General features: G+C 42.3%; 1 protein-coding gene across 1 annotated transcript in view; it reads left to right on the top strand.

Annotated features, from left to right (window-relative positions):
- TEX10 (testis expressed 10) overlaps positions 1–23,078 on the top strand; it is a 258,142-nt gene that overhangs the window by 142,756 nt on the left and 92,308 nt on the right. The window contains exon 8 of the mRNA XM_033929656.1: positions 4,363–4,540. Within this exon, the coding sequence (XP_033785547.1) occupies positions 4,363–4,540 (178 nt within the window). The remainder of the gene's footprint in view (positions 1–4,362; positions 4,541–23,078) is intronic.

The following is a 23,078-nucleotide window of genomic DNA, read 5'->3' as shown; positions in this document are numbered from 1 at the left end:
CCTCCCTCCACTCCGGCCCGGCCCAGTATGAAATATTTCCTTTTGTTTCCCTCCCCTCTCTCTTTCTCTCTCTCTTCTGCTCCCTCACCCATGAGTCCTGCATCTGGCCCTCTCCCTTCTACCTGCACCTGGCAAAACCCCCCTGCTCCGCGGCTCTCTTAAGCAACTCGTCAGCAGCGGTGATCAAGACAAGCTGCCGACATCGAGGCCTTCTCTCTACGAGTCCCGCCTTTGTGGAAAAAGGAAGTTGAAACAAGCGGGACTCGCAGAGGGTAGGCCCCGACGTCTTAAGCTTGTGTCGATCGCTGCTGCTGAGTTGCCGAAGAGAGCCGCGGAGCAGGGGGTGTGGCCGGAAGCAGGTAGAAGGGAGAGGGCTGCTGGAAGAGGTAGAAGTTCCGGAGTTTGACACCGACCCGGGCCAGGATGATTTCTTTTTCAGGCTGTTGCTGCTGCCGCCGCCACGCCACCACGCCCCCCCCCCCCCCGAAATGACAAAAACAGCCTAATGCCCGGCGTCGGCGTCTTTGACGTCTGGGAGAGGAAGGCTGATAGGCCCGGTAGATCGGGACGGCAACACGAGTCTATCACAGAGCCCGGGATGGGCTCTGCGATCGACTCACATTGCCTTCCTGAGCTACCGGTCGATCGCGATCGACGCGTTGGGCACCCCTGGTCTATATAATCTGCCCGTTATTATTATTATTATTATAACAAACCCTTTCACAAAAAATACAGTAGGATGTCACAAAAAGTCAGTGCTGCTGAAGTTCCAATAAAGGGAGTTTCAGATAACTGGAGGAAAAAGCCTCAGATTGGAACCCTTCCACCACCACAATGGTGGTCCAAGGTGGTTGGGCGAGCACCTCACTGGCAAAAAACCTCCAGACCGACTCCCAATAAATAATAAACTTAAAGCAGGACTGTGGTGCAAAAGATAGAGGTACACCGATCGACACCGATCGGTACACCGATCGACTAAATTAGATAAGTGGAAATTTATCCTCTATCTTTTGCACCACAGTCCTGCTTTAAGTTTATTATTCATTGGGAGTCGGTCTGGAGGTTTTTTGCCAGTGAGGTGCTCGCCCAACCACCTTGGACCACCATTGTGGTGGTGGAAGGGTTCCAATCTGAGGCTTTTTCCTCCAGTTATCTGAAACTCCCTTTATTGGAACTTCAGCAGCACTGACTTTTTGTGACATCCTACTGTATTTTTTGTGAAAGGGTTTGTTATAACATTATTGATTTTTCACATTTCCGGGTTATTTTTGCTATATAATCTGCCCAACATGATTCAATCTAAAAATCTGTTGTTGTTGTTTTCTTATTCTTAACTATTTCTGGGCAAGAATCCAAAGCTCTGCCTGGTACTATTCTTAGGTTCCAACTACTGAAGTCTCTGTCAAAGCTCACTCCAGTCCAGTGGTCTCAAACTCAAACCCATTACGGGGCCACATTTTGGATTTGTAGGTACTTGGAGGGCCGCAGAAAAAATAGTTAATGTCTTATTAAAGAAATGACAATTTTGCAAGAGGTAAAACTCTTTATAGTTTATAAAACTATGAGTTTTACCTTATGCAAAATTGTCATTTCTTTAATAAGACATTAACTATTTTTTCTGCGGCCCTCCAAGTACTCTATTTTTTCTGCAGCCCTCACATTTAAAGTTTAATATCTTTTCTTTCTCAAAACTGACACATTTCAATCACTATATTGAAAATAAAATCATTTTCCCTACCTTTGTTGGCTGGTGACTTTATTTTTCTGTGCTTTTAACTATGTTTCCAGGGCCTTCTTGTCCTTTGACTGTTTTTCTCTACGTCTTCACTTTCTGCCTTGCATCCATCTTTCAAAAACATATAACTGACCATGTAAATATAGACAAGCCTTTGAAGGATGATCAAGAAATATTTTATAAAATTACTCAGAGATATGAAACTCTGAAAGGAAGGCTACAAGACCTCCCTTGGGTAAAGAGTTTACCTTCCAGTCATTGTTATTCTATGAAAATGTTTTTAATCACAACCTGGAAAGGCTAAAAAGTTCAACTGTTTCAAAAGTTCAAAATAACGGGTTTGTTCTTGTTGTTAATATCATGCAAACGTCACTGTATACTTGATGAAAAAGTCCACTTAGCTGTTAAACAGGAGTGAGGGGGACCCAACGTGGCTCCGTTTTGTTCCCTACTTCAGGGGACCCGATGTAAGCTGGTTCAAATTGAATCCAAGTTAATACTAGTGCTGGAGTAGCATAACTGCGTGACTTGCAAGTCCCCTCTAAGTCCCCTCTGTCTCCTCTTCTCCAGGGACTAGAGCTCCAGTTTCTCCAATCTTTCAGCGTATGAAAGGTTTTCCATACCTTTTATCAAACATGTCGCTCTCTCTGAACCCTCTCGAGTATCGCCATATCCTTCTTAAGGTACGGCGACCAATATTGGACGCAGTACTCCAGATGCGGGCGCACCATCGCCCGATACAACGGCAGGATAACTTCTTTCATTCTGGTTGTAATACCTTTCTTGATTATACCTAGCATTCTATTCGCTTTCTTAGCGGCCACTGTGCCGTTGGCTTCATTGTCTTGTCCACCATTATCACCAAGTCCCTTTCTTGGGTACTCTCATTCAATAACATCCCTCCCATCTTATAGCTGTACCTCGGGTTTCTGCTTCCCACATGTAATACTTTACATTTCTCTATGTTGAACTTCATCTGCCAACTCGTAGCCCACTCCTCTAGTTTGTTCAAGTCCCTTTGTTATTCTTCGCAGTCCTCTTTAGTCTGAGCACTACTAAATGGTTTGGCGTCGTCTGCAAATTTTATTATTTCGCACTTGTCCCTTTTTCTAGATCATTTATAAATATATTAAATAACAGCGGTCCGAGCACTCCAGTCCGAGTAGTGCCCTTCACTCCTACCCTCTGCTTCCTTCCCGCCAACCAATTTCTGACCCATCTATGTACATCTCCTTCCACCCCATGGTTCTTCAGTTTCCGAAGTAGGCGTTCATGGGGTACCTTGTCAAAGGCTTTTTGGAAATCTAAATATACGATGTCTAGGAAGTCCCCTTTGTCCATCCAGACGTCTAATAAATAAGCTGAGTTCCCTCGGGATGGGTCCCAAAGTGACCCATCCCCATACACCTTATGATGAAAACCACATACCATTTTAGTACCTTTCCTCTGGACCGACTCTAAGTCCCAAACGCTGAAAACAAGATCTTTTAGGCGTGGGAAGGACCAGTCATTTACCTAAAACCACGATTCACTACCTTTGCTAGCAGGAGGAATGCCCTTTCACTCCTGCCAGACACTTCCGAATCCCCCTGCAATCTTCGCCAGCAAGAGGGATGCCGGACACCCTCCCACACCAAGTTAGGCCACCTGAGCCCCCCCCCACCCCAGCTAGAACCCCAGCTAGCCCAGCTGGAAACACCCACCCCCGCGCTATCCTACCCGAACCCCTCCCCTCTACCTTTTGTACTTGGCCGGCTGGAGGGACTCTTCTAGCCTCTGGCCGGCAGGCCCACCCTCACCAAAATGGTGGGCCTTCCCCTTCCTGGTGCATTGTAGGATGCACCAGGGAGGGGCCTAAGACCCTGATTGGCCCAGGCGCCTAAGGCCCATCCCATAGGAGGGACCTCAGTCTCCTGGGCCGACCGGAACCTTTTGCCTGACTTCCAGTGCATTCTGGGATGCCCTGGAAGTGGCCTAAGATTCCGATTGGCCAGATCCCTTTTGGCCAACCCCCGGGAGAGCCTAAGGGATCTGGCCATTTGGAATTGGACATACCTCCTGTCAGCAACGTTTGCAGGGTATCACAGCAGGTTCGGGCAGGAGGGATTGGACATCCCTCCTGCCAGTGATCACTGCCGGGGGTGGGGGATACAGGTTGCCTGGGCCGCTGAACTGATCGCAGCAACTTCTCAGCGGCCTGATCCTGTTTTGACTTGATCTAAGTCAAAATGTATAAGTTCCGTTTAGGCAACGTGTTAAACTTTTCAATTATGGCTACCGGACAACTAAGTCTAGGTCAACCCACATCCTGCCCTACCCACTCCTCCAAAAACGCCCCTTTTCGCTCTGGGCACACAGAGGCAGTGAAAAAGCCTAAGTTGGTTTTAAATACATCTAAAAACCCTATTTGATTTATTGGTACTTGGACGATCTGTCTTTTTGATCGTCCAAGTTCTAATTTAAGCCGGTTTTTAGACGTATTTTCTTTTCGATTATGTACATCATATTTTCAAAGTACTTAGACTTACAAAGTTCCATAGTAATCTTAATACATAACTAAATAATGTCTTAAAAATTCACTATAAAACAGTGATTTTCATTGTTTTGTAATTGTTTTTGTTCTTTAGATCCACATGATGGCACTCTAGTCCTGCTGCCTGCAGAGCTACAGAAGCCTTTGGTACATCTTTTGTATTTTGTGCCATGCATTTCTGTGAAGTTACTTCGTTGTCTGCATCACTGCTGTGTGATGGGGATTTTAACAAAAGGCCTGACTGCCACCCTTATTGGGATACTGCATGCAAGGTACTGTAAAATTATTTGGCTTATGAAACTTGAAATATTTTGCCTGTAGTTTGGAGTTCAGATGATTTCAAAGTACATGAGGACTGTCAGTGGGGTTAAGTAGACCATTGGCTAATATGCTCTATTTTTTTGTTGATCATTCTTTCCTTCTATCATGTGAATTCTGGACACAGTAATGTAATTATGCTGAAAAGGAAAGGGATAACTTTGCTGTTTATATGGTCAACAGGATTGAAATAATCCTCTCCCAATCATCTCCCTACTCCCATTCAGTAAACAGACAAGCAAACAAATTGTAGCCATTGTGGAAAGAAACACTATCACCCCCCCCCCCCATGTGTACCTCATATTGGAGACTAATGCTTTACTAATTTAATTTGAAAGCTACTTTCTCTTTAGGTAATGCAGTGCTGTATTTTATTAATTAAAAAACACACAAGCAAACAAAAAAACAAAATAGTACAGTGTTTCCCCGAAAATAAGCCCTAGCATGATTTTCGGGGTAGGTTTTAATATAAGCCCTACTCCTGAAAATAAGCCCGGGAGGGAGGGAGGGAAGGATGGAAGCTGGGCAAAGAGTTCTGCTGCACAAGGGTTGGGATGGGAGGGAAGGAAGGATGGAAGCTTGGCAAAGGATTCTGCTGCATGAGGGATGGGAGGGAAGAAAGGATGGAAGCTGGGCAAGGGTTCTGCTGCATGAGGAATGGGAGGGATGGAGGGATAGAAAGATGCTACAGAGGGAAGGCACAAGGGGATGGGTGAGAGGGGAGGAAAGATGATGCACATGTGGGGGAAAGCAAAGAGGAAGAATTGGGGTGAAAGAGAGGAAGAGAGAGATGATCATGTTCATGAAAAAAATGAGCCCTACCCAAAAATAAGAACTAGTGCCTTGTTTGGGCCCCAAATGAATATAAGACACTGTCTTATTTTCGGGGAAACACAGTAGTAGTATTGTACTTTACATACTTCAAAATATATTTATTTCCCTAGAACTGTCATATATCATAAGCATCCCACTCTCCGTATCTAGAAAGTCATGAGTGTGAGGAAATTATCATTCATGTCCTTGGAAAAAAACAAATTACTTACATGGATGTTCTTCATGGAGCGCAAAATATAACTCCTTACATACCCATCCATTTCACTTTGAGTTTCTCCTAATCTAGTTTTTGCGCTAGAGAGAAAGGCCGGCAGAGAGAAGAGGTGCCGTCATCGGGCAATTGCTTACAGGACATGTCTCTCTTCGCAAGAGGCACATCCAGTGGACAGTCAGTTGGCGCTGGCATCTCTCCTCTTCCCCAGTGTACCACGGCACACCTGAAATCTCAAGAGGCACACAGTTTGTGACACATTGTACTAGTGGAAAAATATACAAATGATTTGGAATACTGCAGCAAGACTGATAAAAGTTTGAAAGCAATGTGACCACATCATACCATTTCAGCAAATATTTCACTGTCTAATGATACAATATAGGGCTAAATTTAAACTCATCCCTGATCTTCAAGGCTCTTGAAGGAAATGGATCAGAGTGCTTGAAGAATAGGATCTCCTTCTCCAAAGTCACAAAGGTCTTCTCAAGAAGTATCTCTAACCACAACCTCGCCAAAGGACATCACACAATGTGACACCTGACTGTGAGCCTTCTCTGGGATAGCCCCCACACTGTGGAATGCACTTCCTGAAAGGCTTTGCTCAATGTAAGACTCCCTGTTTTTACTTCAGGAAACAGGTTGAAAGCTTATCTCTACTCCCAAACTCCCAAGCTTTGAATTGAAGAAGCAATTAACTAGCTGGTCACACATGCAGAAGGACTAACACCAACTACAAATACTACAGCAGGACTTGCTTGTCCACTCCTAGTCTTATTTTCTAACTTTTGTTACTCTATCTTATCTGTGTGTTCCACCTATGCTTACAACCTATGCTGTCTTTTAAGATGTTTTATCTTGTATTATGTTGACAATTTATGTAGCATACTATGCACTCTTATTTGAATATTTGTACTTCTGTAATTATCTATTGCCTGAATTCCACTTTTTGTTGCTGTATACCATTGTGGATGAATTTTTTTTTCCAAAAAGGCAGCAAATAAATTGTAATAAATAATGAAAACAGCAAAAATAACAATGAGAGAACATTTAGTACACATATGTACTTCTCAATATTTCTCCATAAAATAGAATGACTCAATCAGACAGGTGAGCAATGGCATCAATGTGGAGCTATTCTGATCCCAGAAAAACTTAGAAAGCTTTCTTGGCATATGCAGCTCCTTTTTGCCCACTTAAGAGATGGGATTTGTGTGCTTATTTCAATTTTACATGAGCTTTGTATGATTGAATGTATCTTTTTTTTTTTTTTTTTTTTGTAGAGGATTTCCTCAGTTGCCTATTACTTTTCACTAGGAGTTCTAGCACATTTTAAACGTGTCTCTGATTTTAATGTTCCCTGCTGCAGGTCCATTTATTGGTACTTTAGAACTTTGAGTCTAGTGCCAGCCTATTGTTTCCCCCATTTAATTTTATTTTTTGCTATATCCATTTTTTAATGTCAGAGAAGTGGGACAGGACCTTTAAAAAAAGATGCTCTACCTACTGTTGAAGGATGCCCATTATAGGATTCCCAGTCTTCCATGATTCTGTGGTTCCAGGAAGGGCTGCAAAATTTAGTTACTACTCCTCTTTCTACCCTGGGTCTGAACCTGCTGACATGTTGTGAAGTGTGTGCAGCACTATAATTTCCTGTATCGTTCAAAATATGACATTGGACTTTAACAGTAGAAGGGAGGATGTATTCTGAAGTGCTTCAATATTGCTGTCTTCCTCATTTTACAATCAAGGCAGAGGAGGAGAGAAGAATGCTGGAGGCACCTGCCCTTGCTGGAGAATGGCTACTTGTGTAATGCCTGGTAGAAGAATTCTTCCAACAAAAAAAGTATACTGGGAGAAAAAGTATACTGGGAGATCTTTGCCCAATCCTAGCAATGTAATTGCCGTTAATACATTTAGATTAAAATTCTTGTGATAGTTCCTCGGTTTACACAACTCAATTACCAGGTCAAACCTGTAGTATATTATCGAGTTGAAAGCTGTATACCCAACACAACAGGGTTATCTAAGCATGAAACATCCCTGACCTTAAGTGCAAAATGTGACCAAAATAAGTTGCAAAATCACACTCAAAATCAAAGTGCATTTAATCTCTCCAGTATACTGAATGTGCAAGAAATATTGTTACAATATAATCCAAATGAGGTTGGAAGAATTCTTCTACCAGCCATATATTGAGTCATTCTTCCTTATTTGGGGGGGGGGGGGGGGTTAGCCTTACAAACATTCTTTCTTATTGGGGTTTTTTGTGTTTTTTTTTTTTTTTAAAGCCTTACAATTCTTATAATGCAGCATAAGCACATGGCAGTGAGGATGTATGTTGTCACTGGAATAATATTTGGGGCAACAGTGCTCTGGCAATATTTTATTTTAGACCCTGGAGCCTAAGTGGTCTATTTAATTTATCCTCATCCTTCCCCCCCAGCTATATTTAACTGCTCTTAGAGACTGACCTTTCCCTGTGCTCTGATTGAGCAGCAGTGTATCGGTCACTGTGGGGGGGCCTGACTGCTTAGATGCTACACTATTTATTGAGCATGATCGGGGGGGGGGGGGGGGAGGGGAGGCGGGGATCAGTCAAGAGTCACTTGAGTATTAAGGATCCCCTTAGTAAATGAGTACAACTGCCCTTTAATAGCAGTGTACCTGGAGAGGCTAGGCTCAGAAAATTGTGAAATAGAGCCAGATGCAGAACAGGAGCTACAAAACAGATTAGATACAAGAAATTGCTTGATCAAACGGGAATCAGGTCTAAAGACCAGATGAACAGATTTAGAGCTTGTTGATTGTCTCTATTTTGATGTACATTACTGCAAACAGCTTTGATTTTGTCGAGAAGAGCAGTATAGTAAATTTATCAATAAACATGAAGAATAAATCAAACACTTTTGCTGCTGTTATACAATTATTTTAATATCTTACATGCAAAGTATTAGGTAAATTAATACATTCCCATATCATATTTGTGTTTTAGCCAATTATCAAAGATTACGGCATTAAGGCATCCTTAGAAACATAGAAATAGACGGCAGATAAGGGCCACGGCCCATCTAGTCTGCCCACCCTAATGACCCTCCCCTACCTTTGCTTTGTTAATAGATCCCATGTGTCGATCCCATTTGGCCTTAAAGTCGGGTATGCTGCTGGCCTCAATCACCTGCAGTGGAAGACCATTCCAGCGATCAACCACCCTTTCAGTGAAAAATAATTTCCTGGTGTCACCTCATAGTTTCCCGCCCCTGATTTTCCACGGATGCCCTCTTGTTGCCGCAGGTCCCTTGAAAAAGAAGATATCTTCCTCTGCCTCGATGCGGCCCGTGAGATACTTGAACGTCTCTATCATGTCTCCCCTCTCTCTGTGCTCCTCGAGCGAGTATAGCTGTAATTTGTCTAACCGTTCTTCGTACGGGAGATCCTTGAGTCCCGAGGCCATCCGGGTGGCCATTCTCTGAACCGACTCCAGTCTCAGCACATCCTTGCGATAATGTGGCCTCCAGAATTGCACACAGTATTCCAGGTGGGGCCTCACCATGGATCTATACAATGGCATAATGACTTCCGGCTTACGGCTGATGAAACTCCTGCGTATGCAACCTATGATCTGTCTTGCCTTGGATGAAGCCTGCTCCACCTGACTGGCAGTCTTCATGTCCTCACTCAGACGATCACCCCCAAGTCTCGTTCTGTTACCGTTCTTGTTAGGATCTCACCATTAAGGGTATAAGTCTTGCATGGATTTTGGCTGCCTAGGTGCATAACTTTGCATTTTTTGGCATTGAAGCTGAGTTGCCAGTTCCTAGACCAGCGCTCTAGTAGGAGTAGGTCGTGCATCATGTTGTCGGGCATTGAATCTTCGTCCGTTTGGCATTTGCCCACTACATTACTTAGTTTGGCGTCATCGGCGAATAATGTTATTTTACTGCGAAGCTCTTCTGCCAAGTCTCTTATAAAGATGTTGAATAGGATCGGGCCCAAGACCGAGCCTTGTGGCACTCCACTGATCATTTCCGTCATTTCGTAGGGGGTGCCATTCACCACTACCCTTTGAAGCCTACCTCCAAGCCAGTTCCCAACCCATTTCGTCAATGTGTCACCTAATCCTATAGAACTCATCTTGCTCAGCAACCTGCGGTGTGGTACGCTATTGAATGCTTTGCTAAAGTCCAGGTACACAATGTCCAGGGACTCCCCAACATCCAGCTTCCCCGTTACCCATGTTGTGGTCCTTGGTCTTTAAATTTTAAAAAAACAATGTTTTAATGCTTTTTTAACCTGGTGCTTGATTTAGACCAGGGGTCTCAAAGTCCCTCCTTGAGGGCCGCAATCCAGTCGGGTTTTCAGGATTTCCCCAATGAATATGCATGAGATCTATGTGCATGCACTGCTTTCAGTGCATATTCATTGGAGAAATCCTGAAAACCCGACTGGATTGCAGCCCTCAAGGAAGGACTTTGAGATCCCTGATTTAGGCCCTTAGCTCTCTTTATAGCTTTACTACATTGATGGCTCCTTAACTACACAAGTTACTAACTGAAGAACCAGAGCTTTCAAAGCTGTTCCAATGGCTTAATACTGTTCCAAGGGTTTAATACTGATTTTAGCAGTAGGGGGTAAGAGGACAGAATTCGCAGGGATAAGGGGTTAGGGAGAGAGGGCTGTCAAGAAAAATCTTGTCTTGGTTCTAACCATGGTGATAAAGGAAAGACAGCTGTAGTATGGAGAAAAGAGATGGATGTGGGATCCCACTGATGACTTCACATTTTTAGAAGAGCTAAGGGGACAACATGAACAGTAACAGCCAAGTGCCCCTGCATCTGTAAGTAAACTTTGGTCATGACCTTGGCCACTGATTGTATGGCTTTGAACATGGACCATGAGTGTTTTCTGGAAGAAATACCCTGAATTGGATTTTTTCCAAGATGCTGATGTTCAGACGAAGTGTGGACTTTCGAAAGTTGATAAGGAATCCCAGAGACTGTAGAACTATCAACTTTTCTAGAATTAAAACTTGTGAATTTGAGCTTCTAGAAGCCAACCGTCCAGCTATGGAAATAATAAATGGGTTTGCTTAAAACGGGAAAAGTGTTTCTGATGTTACAGTGGGTGATCATCTATCATCCAGTGATCACTGCATAGTACGGTTTAATATTAGGATCGATATAGAGAGGGCTCATTCAAAAGCAAAGGTTCTAGACGTTTAAAAAACTAACTTTGCTCGGATGGGGGTTTACGTCAAGGAATTGTCTGGGTGGGAACATCTGGAAGAAGTGGAAAAGCGGTGGGCAAAACTGAAAGGAGCGATTGTAAGGGCGACAAACCTTTTTGTGAGGCAAGTAAGATGAAAAGAAGGCCGCTTTGGTTCTCAAAAGTAGTAGCTGAAAAGGTAAGGAATAAGAGGTTAGCTTTCATAAACTACAAAAGATCGCAGAAAGAGGAAGTCAGGCAAAAATATCTGGAAAAGTTAAGAGGCTGGTTGTGTAGTCAGGAAAGCAAAGATGCAAATGGAAGAAAAAATAGCTGACACGGTAAAATGTTTTTTAGATATATTAGTGATAGGAAGAAGTGCAAAAGTGGCATTGTGAGACTCAAAGGTGAAGGGGAGGAATATGTAGAAGCTGATAAAGAAAAGGCCGAATTGCGTAACAAATATTTCTGTTCTGTGTTCACGGCTGAAGAACCGGGAGCCGGGACCACAGAAGACAAACATGAATAGGAATGGAGGAGTAATAGACCCTGATCAATTTTTAGAGGGTTGTCTACATGAGGAGCTAGTTAAAATAAAGGTAGACAAAGCGATGGGGCCGGATGGTGTACATCCGAAGGTGCTGAAGTAACTTAGAGAAGTTCTGGTAGCTCTGCTGACTGACCTTTTCAATGAGTCTCTAGAGTCGGGAGTGGTACCAGAGGACTGGAGAAGGGCAGATGTGGTCCGTCTTCATAAAAATGGAAGTAAGGAAGAAGTAGGGAATCATAGGCCGGTACGTCTGACTTCTGTGGTAAGCAAATTAATGGGAACACTTTTAAAACAGAGAATGGTCAAGTTTCTGGAATCCTGTGGATTATAGGAACTGAGGCAACATGGATTCACTAGAGGTAGGTCTTATCAAACAAATCTGATCAATTTCTTTGACTGGGTGACCAGAAAATTGGATAGAGGATGTGCGCTAGATGTGGTGTATTTAGATTTTAGTAAAGCCTTTGACAGTGTTCCACACAGACATCTAATAAATAAACTGAGTGCCCTCGGGATGGGTCCCAAAGTGACGGGCTGGGTCAAGAACTGGTTGAGTGGAAGGTGACAGAGGGTATTGATCAACGGAGATCACTCTGAGGAACGGGACGTTACCAGTAGTGTGCCTCAATGTTCTGTTCTTGGGCCTGTTCTTTTTAACATTTTTATAAATGATATTGCTGAAGGGTTGTCTAGTAAGATTTGCCTCTTTGCAGATGATACCAAAATCTGCAATAGAATAGATGCGCCCGATGGTGTTGAATAACATGAAGAAAGACCTGGCGAAGCTTGAAGAATGTTCTGAAATTTGGCAGCTAAAATTTAATGCTAGGAAATGCAAGGTCTTGCATTTGGGCTGCAAAAACCAGAGGGAACGGTACTGTTTAGGGGGTGAAGAACTTATGTGCACGACGGAAGAGTGGGACTTGGGTGTGATTGTATGTGATGATCTTAAGGTTGCCAAACAGGTTGAAAAGGTGACAGCAGAAGCTAGAAGGATGCTAGGTTGCATAGGGAGAGGTATGGCCAGTAGGAAAAAGGAGGTATTGATGCCTCTGTATAAGACTCTGGTGAGACCTCATTTAGAATATTGTGTACAATTCTGGAGGCCTCACCTTCAAAAAGATATAAAAAGGATGGAGTCGGTCCAGAGGAAGGCTGCTAAAATGGTGTGTGGTCTTTGTGATAAAGCTTATGGGGACAGACTTAAAGAACTGAATTTGCATACTTTGGAGGAAAAGCGGAAGAGGGGAGATATAGTAGTGTCATTTAAATACCTATATAATATAAATTTGCATGAGTCGAGTCTCTTTCATTTGAATGAAAACTCTGCAATGAGAGGGTATAGGATGAAGTTAAGAGGTAATAGGCTCCAGAGTAATCTGAGGAAATACTTTTTTATGGAAAAGGTGATAGATGCGTGGAATAGTCTCCCAGAAGAGGTGGGTCTGGCACCTCTTCCATCCCTCCAGCTCCACTCCACCCACTACATGGGCCCAGCACCTGTTTCCCTCCCCTCCAATCCCCAGACACATCTGAATTGAAGAGGGCCTGAGGGCACGTGGGATCTCTCAGAGAGAGAAAGAGATAATGGTTACTGTGGATGGACAGACTAGATGGGCCATTTGGCCTTTATCTGCCATCATGTTTCTATGTCTTGTGAGGGTATGCAGCTGCCACCATTCTTGCACTCCAGAAGAAAACCTGGGGGCCAAGGAAAAGCTGAAGGAAAGGACTTTGCTCTAAAATTGTTTTGAAGGAAGAGTAAACCTTAAGTATTTGTTAGAAAGGTGAACTGGAATATTTATTTATTCATCATTCAAGTCTGGGTATGCATCCTTTCTCCTTAATTGAACAGATGAAGAATGGAGGGTATGGTGGTCATTCTGAGAGTGTGGTGCATGGTTAGTAATAAATATACACAGCTGATTTGAAATCTCCGCCAGGAGAGCTATCACGTGACTGCTGAAGAGAGTTTCACAGCTGATTTGAAATCTCCGCCAGGCAAGCAGTCACGTGACTGCTGATGAGTAAGCACATTTTAAACTTTGACTATAAATTGCAGGGAGCAAGCAGCATTCATGTCGCAGTGATGTGCATGCATAAGGAGCAGGTCCTGCTCCTTAGGCTTGCTCCTTGAGACGAGCTCCTGGCTCATTACTACAAGGATTTTTTTTTCCATCCTTGAAATTTCTAGAGGCGTTCTGACTGCACCTTTGAGGTAGGTCTTGGGTCGTGGTACGATGTGGCTTAATTTTAATGTTTTATTACCGATCACCATGGGGAGTCAAACAGATCAGGCAATTCCGGTTATTCTAGGCAACAGGTCTATAAAAATAAAGAGAAATATGAGAAGATCTAATCCATCAAATTTGATCCACAACGTTACCACCATAAGTCGAATGAAGATACCATCACTTAAATCCTCACACTGAGGACTACTCAATTATAGAGCATTGAAGGGTAAAACCATGTTTATTAGGAATGATATTATTGTTAAGGTGCTTAAATTGTTATACTTTACTAAAACATGGTTGAGGAGAGGAGAGTTATTTGATCAATATAGTTACGGATGGATATAATTTCTATGTGAAATCAAGGGGCTTACAAAGGAGAGATGGTTTGGTGGTAATCTTTGATGAATCTTTACCTTTATTAGAGATACCGACCACTATGTTATTGTACAAAGAGGTCCTATTAGTAAAACTAAAGTTTAGAATATCTATATACTTAACACTTTTTTTATTGCCCTTCTAATTTGCCCAGTGAAGTTTGGGGCAAGATCTATCTCATATTAACCCACCTTGCAATACAATATTCTAATTTAATTGTTATGGGAGATCTTAATATACACTTTGATTCTACCGATAATGGGCATGCTTCCTTTTCAAGTCATTTCTTCAAGATTATGAGTTTAATCAATGGATCGATCGCCCAGCACACAATGCGGGTCATATTTTGGACTTAATTTTGTCTAGAAGTACCGGAAAATATTAGCCTACATTGTTTTGAGTATCTGGAATTGTCATAGACAGATCATAAACTAATCACATATGATTTATACATTATACAGATTAAAAATCTGATGGAACCTTTGAAGAAGGAAAAAACATAATTCTTTCCAGAAACTTGAAAAAAATTGATCCAAAGACCATTTCTCCAATTGGTACATCTTTACCTCAGAATTTCCCGTTACTTTCTTTGGAACTTCAGGCCCAAATTTGGAATACAATTATCGAAGAAGTAATGGATCATCATGCACCATTCTCTGAATATAAATTACCTAGGTATCATCACTGTAAATGGTATGGTCAGCTGAGAGAATATAAAAAACAATTAAGACATGTAGAGAGAATGTGGAGAACAACTAAAATTAGCAAAAAGAGTTCTATAATAAAAGTGACAATACTAGTAAACAATTGTTACAATTTTTTATTCACTAACCGAAAATTATAATTCAAAATATCAGGACTTTACTCCTTCACCAAACATTTTGGGTGAATTTTTCAAAAACAAAATTAGATCCTTGAGACACTCTATGAATCTTCCCTAAGTAGATAATCTGACGAAATCAGATGAGGAAATGGATAAGTCTGTCCAAGACCTTTCATAATTGCTCATGAACTCAGATATCTAAAATAACAACTAAGATCACAAATGTATGCTCTCTACATGATCCAATTCTGCTCACTTGGATAAAGATGGATCGTCACGGTCTAATACCATTATTATTAATAATGGTTAACCAAAGTTTGGAGATGCGAATATTTCCCGAGGTTTGGAAACATATATAACATCTATACTGAAATCAGAAAAATCAGATCCTTAGACCTTAAAAATTACAGACCAGTGTCAAAACTTTTGTTTATCAAGTAAAATCATAGAACATGTAATTTTAGAACAACTTCACAATTTCATTGAGAAGACTAAGATACTCCATTCGAGACAACCAGGTTTCCGTAAATGTCATAGTATGGAAACATAACAACATAAGAGTTGCCTCCGCTGAGGCAGACCATAGGTCCATCCCGCCCAGCGGTCCGCACCCGCGGCGGCCCATCAGGCCCATTGCCTGAGCAGTGGTCCCTGACTAATTTTATAGCTTTCCATTTAAACCTATCCCTATAATCTACCTCTATTGTTATCTATACCCTTCTATCCCTTTGTCCTCCACGTACCTATCCAAGGCTTCTTTGAAGCCCTGTAGCGTGCTCCTGCTTATCACATCCTCCGGCAGCGCATTCCATGTATCCACCACCCTCTGTGTGAAGAAGAACTTCCTGGCGTTTGTTCTAAACCTCTCCCCTTTCAATTTCTCTGAGTGCCCCCTTGTACTTGTGGTCCCCCTTAATTTGAAAAATCTGTCCCTGTCTATTTTTTCTATACCTTTCATGATCTTGAAGGTTTCTATCATGTCTACTCTAAGTCTCTGCTTTTCCAGGGAGAAGAGCCCCAGCTTTTTCAGTCTGTCAGTATATGAGAGATCCTCCATGCCCTTTATTAGTTTAGTTGCTCTTCTCTGGACTTTCTCAAGTACTGCCATGTCCTTCTTGAGGTACGGTGACCAGTACTGAACACAGTACTCCAGGTGCGGTCGCACCATTGCGCGATACAGTGGCAGGATGACTTCCTTCGTCCTGGTCGTGATACCCTTTTTAATGATACCCAACATTTTGTTTGCTTTCCTTGAGGCTGAGGCGCACTGCTCAGACGCCTTTAATGTTGTGTCCACCATTACTCCCAGGTCTCTTTCAAGGTTGCTCACCCCTAGCGGCGATCCCCCCCATTTTGTAAGTGAACATCGGGTTCTTTTTCCCTATATGCATGACCTTGCATTTCCCTATGTTGAAGCTCATTTGCCACTTTTTGGCCCATTGTTCTAGTGTCGTCAGATCCTTTTGGAGATCTTCGCAGTCCTCCATGTTATTTACCCTGCTATATAGCTTGGTGTCATCCGCAAATTTGATAACCTCACATTTTGTTCCTGCCTCCAGGTCGTTAATGAATATATTGAACAGGAGCGGTCCCAGTACCGACCCCTGCGGAACTCCGCTCGTGACCTATTGCCAGTCTGAGTAATGGCCCTTTACTCCAACCCTCTGTTTCCTGTCCGCCGGCCAGTTTTTGATCCATCGGTGGACCTCCCCTTGTACCCCGTGGTTCCATAGCTTCAGTAGCAGTCTTTCGTGTGGCACCTTGTCGAAGGCTTTTTGGAAGTCAAGGTAAATGATGTCTATGGATTCCCCTTTATCCACCTGGCTGTTTACCCCCTCAAAGAAGTATAATAAGTTTGTGAGGCATGACCTGCCCTTGCAGAAGCCATGCTGACTCGACTTTAGCTGCCCATTTCTTTCGATGTGTTCCCAGATGCTGTCTTTAATCAGCGCTTCCATCATCTTACCCGGGACCGAGGTCAAGCTCACCGGCCTGTAGTTTCCTGGGTCTCCCCTTGAGCTTTTTTGAAGATGGGCGTGACATTTGCTATTTTCCAGTCCTCCGGAATCTCACCAGTTTGTAAGGATAGGTTGCATATTTGTCGAAGTGTCTCAGCTATTTCATTTCTTAGTTCCTTGAGTACCCTTGGGTGAATGCTGTCCGGACCTGGTGATTTGTCGCTCCTTAGCCTGTCTATCTGCCTGAGGACATCCTCCTTGCTCACCTCTAGTTGGACCAGATTTTCATCCTGCTCTCCTTTTACGATCTCCTCGGGTTCCGGAATGTTGGTTGTGTCCTCCCTCGTGAAAACTGACGTAAAGAACTCATTTAACCTGTCGGCTATCTCTTTTTCCTCTTTTACCACTCCCTTTCTGTCCCCATCATCCAAGGGTCCCACTTCCTCCCTCGCTGGTTGCTTCCCCTTAACGTACCTGAAGAAAGATTTGAAGTTTGTTGCTTCCCCCGCCAGTCTCTCTTCATATTCTCTTTTTGCTTTTCTAACCACTCGGTGACACTCCTTTTGGTGTATTTTATGCTCCTTTTGGTTGTCCTCTGTTTTGTCTTTTTTTCCATTTTTTGAATGATGCTTTCTTATCACTTATCGCCTTTTTCACTGCATTTGTTATCCACACTGGGTTTTTTGTTCTATTTTTTTTGCACCCTTTCCTGAACCTGGGAACGCACAGGTTCTGTGCTCCGTGCACTGTGCCCTTGAGTCGGGCCCAGGCTTTTTCTATGGACTCCATCTTCTTTGCGTTGTTTTTGAGTTTCTGTACCACCATTTTCCTCATGGCTTTATAGTTCCCTTTCTTGAAGTTGAGTGCCGTCGTCATAGTTCTTTTCACCTTTAATGGTCCAATTTCTAGCCTGTACTGGATCATGTTGTGATCGCTGTTTTCTAGTGGGGCTAGCACCGCCACCTCCTTAGCGGGTCCCCCTAGTCCGTTGAGGATTAGGTCAAGAGTGGCATCACCCCGTGTTGGTTCCGTGACCAGCTGTTCCATAAAACAGTCCCTCGTGACCTCCAGGAATTTGGTCTCCCTCATACAGTTTGAGTGCCCGATACTCCAGTCTATTCCCGGGTAGTTGAAGTCCTCCATCACCACCACCCTTCCGCTTTTGCATACCTGCCTCAGTTCAGCCTCCAGATCCTGGTCGATTTCTTCCGTTTGTCCAGGTGGGCGATAGTACAGACCCAATTTTATGTCTGCTCCAATTCCTCCTGGTAGCTTAACCCATAGTGATTCCAAGTTGTTTCCATCCTGGTTGAAGGAAACACTTATGACTTGTTTTCTTAGCAAAATGTTGGAAATTCTAGATAATAGGCATCTAGCCTTGGCGATTTCACTTGACAGCAGCATTTGACCTAGTAGATCATGATCTGTTATTTAGTAGATTACATGACATTGGGTTATCTACTACAATGTTAGAATAGTTCAGATCGTACTTACAATATTATACTTTGTTCCGTTTATCTCCCCCTCCTCCCCCTCAGAACAGGAGTTGCCCCTCCTTCCAGATCCCCCTTCGAGCGCCTCGATTCTCGGCGAGAGGGAGAATTAGAAGGCCTTGAGCATGCGCAGATGCATGCTCAAGGCCCGGCAGAGGCAGGAAGTTCTTCAAGTGGCACCGGCACGTCCTGTGGGCTGCGTGCTGGTGCCAGACGGGAGATAAGTTTCAAGTTGTTCGGACGGGAGGTGCCGGTTCGAGGGGTGGGGGTAGGGGGTGCCAGTTCGAGCGGCGGGGCCTTTGCGAGCGGGAAGGAGCGATGCCGGTTCTCTGGGGGGGGGGGGGGTGCTCGCAAATTGAGTCAACACTCGGTTTGCGAGACAAGTTTTGCGAGAATGTTTTACTCATCTTGCAAAACACTCGCAAACCGGGTTACTTGCAAACCAAGGTTTGACTGTAGTACTAATTGTAATGCAATTTCTTCCATTCATTTATTATGTACACACAATATAATCTTATTAACAATATATAATGGTTACCACATAATTAAACTACACAAAGCACACTATACCCAGAGAAAATTTTAATTATCATTTATGTTCTGTTTGGTTTTTTTTTGTTTTTTTTAAAGAGGTCAAGGCAGATAACTAAAATATGTAATAGAAACATGACGGCAGATAAAGGCCAAATGGCCCATCTAGTCTGCCCATCCACAGTAACCATTATCTCTTTCTCTCTTTGAGAGATCCCACATGCCTGTCCCAGGCCCTCATGAATTCAGACACAGTCTTTGTTTCCACCATCTCTTCCGGGAGACTGTTCCACGCATCTACCACCCTTTCCGTAAAAAAGTATTTCCGCAGATTACTCCGGAGCCTATCACCTCTTAACTTCATTCTATGCCCTCTCATTATGGAGCTTCCTTTCAAATGAAAGAGGCTCGACTCATGCGCATTTACATTACGAAGGTATTTAAACGTCTCTATCATATCTCCCCTCTCCCGCCTTTCTTCCAAAGTATACAGATTGAGATCTTTAAGTCTGTCCCCATATGCCTTATTACAAAGACCACACACCATTTTAGTAGCTTTCCTCTAGACCGACTCCATCCTTTTTATATCTTTTTGAAGGTGCGGCCTCCAGAATTGTACACAATATACTAAATGAGGACTCACCAGAGTCTTATACAGGGGCATCAATACCTTATTTTTCCTACTGACCATAACTCTCCCTATGCATCCTTGCATTCTTCTAGCTTTCACCGTCACCTTTTCAACCTGTTTGGCCACCTTAAGATCATCACATACAATCACACCCAAGTCCTGCTCTTCTGTCATGAACATAAGTTCTTCACCCCCTAAACTGTACCGTTCCCTCTGGTTTTTGCAGCCCAAATGCATGACCTTGCATTTCTTAGCATTAAATTTTAGCTGCCAAATTTGTGGACCCCAGTTTTCTTCCTATAGATGTCTGACTTGTAAGCAAACAAATCAGGTTTTTGTACCAGATAATTTCTGATATTATTGGGGGGGGGGGGGGGTTTCTATATGGTTATCAGTGACTGTCGGTCATTTCATTTATTGGTTCCATTTCTTCTAAGCCCATTATATTCAGCAAAATCAGTTAATCGCAGTTCCATTTATTTAGTGGGATGTGTATTTATATTATTTACATAAATTTATTAGCTGCATATCTGGAGGAACCCCCCTCCCCCAACATAGAGTTGTAAAAAGTTAACAAAGTGGCTAAACACATACAAACATAAAGCAGATCATAACCTCTCCTATATTCTACACCAGAGAACTATCATTAGCCCATACCATATGCTTCCATAAATAGCAAAATCTTCATATTCTTATGAATGTGAGAAACAAGATCTTGCTTCTCCCTGAAAGAAATAAGAACATTCCAAAGTTTTTCTAACCGTGTTTATTATTGCTCAGCAAGGTATCCCAAAGTAAGCACGATACCTTATTTGCCCATTATTTTTCTCAACATGTGCCTCCCTTCTCAATGATGACTTGAATGACAGCTCATACCTTATGCCTTCCTAGAAATGGCTGTAGCAGCAGCTCAGGCCTTGCTCATCAGTGTGTATTAAGTAGTAGATAAACATTTCCTTTTTTGCCAGCAATTTCATTCTCCCCTCTGCAGTATGTGTGTGGTTATAGAGGTATCCTGCATATGAATACTATTTCTGCCTTACTTGTATGCAGAGGGTAGGGGGTGCCCGGGGTGATGGTCCTTACCCGCCATCTCCTGCTCCAACCCCTCCTTACTTCTTTGCTCCCGCGCCCTCCCTCCCCACCCCCATACCTCTTTGAACCTTCGCCAGCACGAGCAGCTTCTCTGGTTTGTTGCTTGTGCCGGCATTGGCTTTCCCTCTGATGTCACTTCCTGGTCCCGTGACCTGAAATGGATTTCATAGGCAGCCAGGCTGGCGTGGGCAGCAGGCTAGAGTAGTTGCTCATTCTGGCAAAGATTTTTAAAGATGTATGGGGAAGACAGGGGGAAGAGAGGGTGCGAGTGTTTCATAGGGAGCTGAGAGGTGCCGGCGTCCCCACCAAGATGGCACCCAGGTCAATCCGCCTCCACCCTCCTTTACTACACCATTGCCTGTACAGCCCAGTTTTACACAGACTCACCGTTGGTCTGCTGGAGGAGTTTGGATAAAACCTGGGAATTAGTAAGTGAACATATTGGTTTAAACTGATAATGAAGAAACCTATTTAGTATTTGCAAATATTGATAGACCACTAATTGTAGAGGAACTTCCCCCATGGTGGATAATACAACGTTGAATTCTAAACCTTCTGAGATAAGAAATGTTTTTCTAAGAATGTTCAGATACTATTTTATTTAATATATTGTGGTTAAAAAAAAAGTAGCAACTACTTTTTGCACATAGTTCAGCTAGCATGTGTGTGTAAGTGTATACACATAGCTATAATCATATCTCAGAATATATCTATAAGATACAGATACTCCTTTGCCTATGATGAATTTTGTCAGAAAATTGTTTAATATAAATTTCTATATTCAAATTCACATTTAATAAAATTATAGCTAGAATATTTTAGCTAGTTTTTATTTGCTAGCATTAGACTACCGGAGGTTTTATGTAAAGAAAGAACAAGTTAGTACAATGTTGGGTTATTTTTTATTGTCTCCTGTAGATGGTGCTGTGTTTCTTCTGTTCTAGAGTAGTTCGGCGTGGGCTGAGGTTTTATGTACCAGTGAATTTACTCCAAGCCACCTGCTTATCCGTCAGATGCTTTAAATAGATTTTTATTCGGAAACTACACTTAAATAGCATCATTATCAACATCAGTGGACCATTGTTACAGTTGGGTGATTGATTTTTATTTCTGACAGGGTTCTTTTCTTTGACCCTCCTCTTTCTCAGCCCCTTGTACAGATTTAGCAAGCCAAGCATCGGCATGATTTCTAGTAATCCAGTAAGGATAGAATATTGCAAGCTCCTAATACATAGCTTTAATTTTGAACATAATGAAAATACTAAATAATTTATGAGTGGATATATTTTCTAGTCCTGAAATCCTGCAATTGAAAAAAAACAGATCTTATTCATTTTAAGCTATATATACTTAATAATTTATTTTCCTGTTTCGTCTGCATGATTCTTGATCATTGGGTGGAAGAAATAAATAATGCCAAATTGTGGTGGTATATTGGCTCAGTTGAAACAAATTGGTCTGCATGATTTATTTAATCATTTGTGTAAACTGTCCAAGCGGTAGGATTATTAAATTTATAGGAGCTTGTTTCCCTTCTCTTTTTTTTTTTTTTTTTAAATCTTGTATTGAATATAAATAGGAAAAGCTATAATCAATAATTAGATTGATTATTTAAATGTTATTTTTAACTTTTTTAAGGATTGGGAAGACAAATGTAGAATTTAAATTTCTGGGTGGTTTTATACTCTTCTCATGACTTTATATTCCTCAGTGAAACTACTTTATTCACAAGAAAGTACCCAATAGCATGTTTCAAATGATAAGGCTGAAATGTAAAGCAGCCATTTATCATTGTTTTTAAGGGGTTAATTTCTGGGGGAATAGCCCGGAAATACAGTTTCACCGCTTTTCAAAATCCAGAGCAATGAGAAGTTCAGCTCCAGCTTCTCTCTTCCAGAAAGCCTGCAGGGAAAATGAAGGGGGAGGGGGGAGAGTGAGGTTGGAGAAGAGCAGAGAAAGCTAGCTACTTTTGCTGCCTTTGGAAAAATAAATTGTTACATAAGAGATCTGCATATTCACAGTATTACATAAAATTATGCTTTTATTAGGCAGATGTTAGCACTAAGATATATAGATAGGTGTATATATGTGTATTCTCTTTTATTTCAGTACATGTGTTATACCACCTTTCATACATTACATCAGCATGTTTTAAATTCACAAAAAATAACAACAATTGACAATATAAGAACAGGAGGGAATGCATAGAACAATAAATATTCCTGTGCAATAGGTGAGACATTCTAGACACTTTGGGGCAGATTCGGTAAAGGACGTCTAACTTTAGGCATCTACAATGTGGACATCCATCGACTTAGGCGTCCAAATAAAGTGGATAATAAACCCATTTAATGACTTTAACAAGCAATAATTGGAAGTTAGACATCCAAAGGCTGGATGTGATTCTCAAAATAGGCAGCCACAATTTCGTGGACATCCATCGAAAAAAGATGCGCCTAATGGAATAAACATAAACATAGAAATAGACGGCAGATAAGGGCCACGGCCCATCTAGTCTGCCCACCCCAATGACCCTCCCCTACCTTTCTCTG

The sequence above is a fragment of the Geotrypetes seraphini genome, chromosome 2 (genome assembly GCF_902459505.1).
Source record: "Geotrypetes seraphini chromosome 2, aGeoSer1.1, whole genome shotgun sequence".
Classification (NCBI taxonomy): Eukaryota; Metazoa; Chordata; class Amphibia; order Gymnophiona; family Dermophiidae; genus Geotrypetes; species Geotrypetes seraphini.
This window is presented reverse-complemented; position numbering and strand designations above follow the sequence as displayed.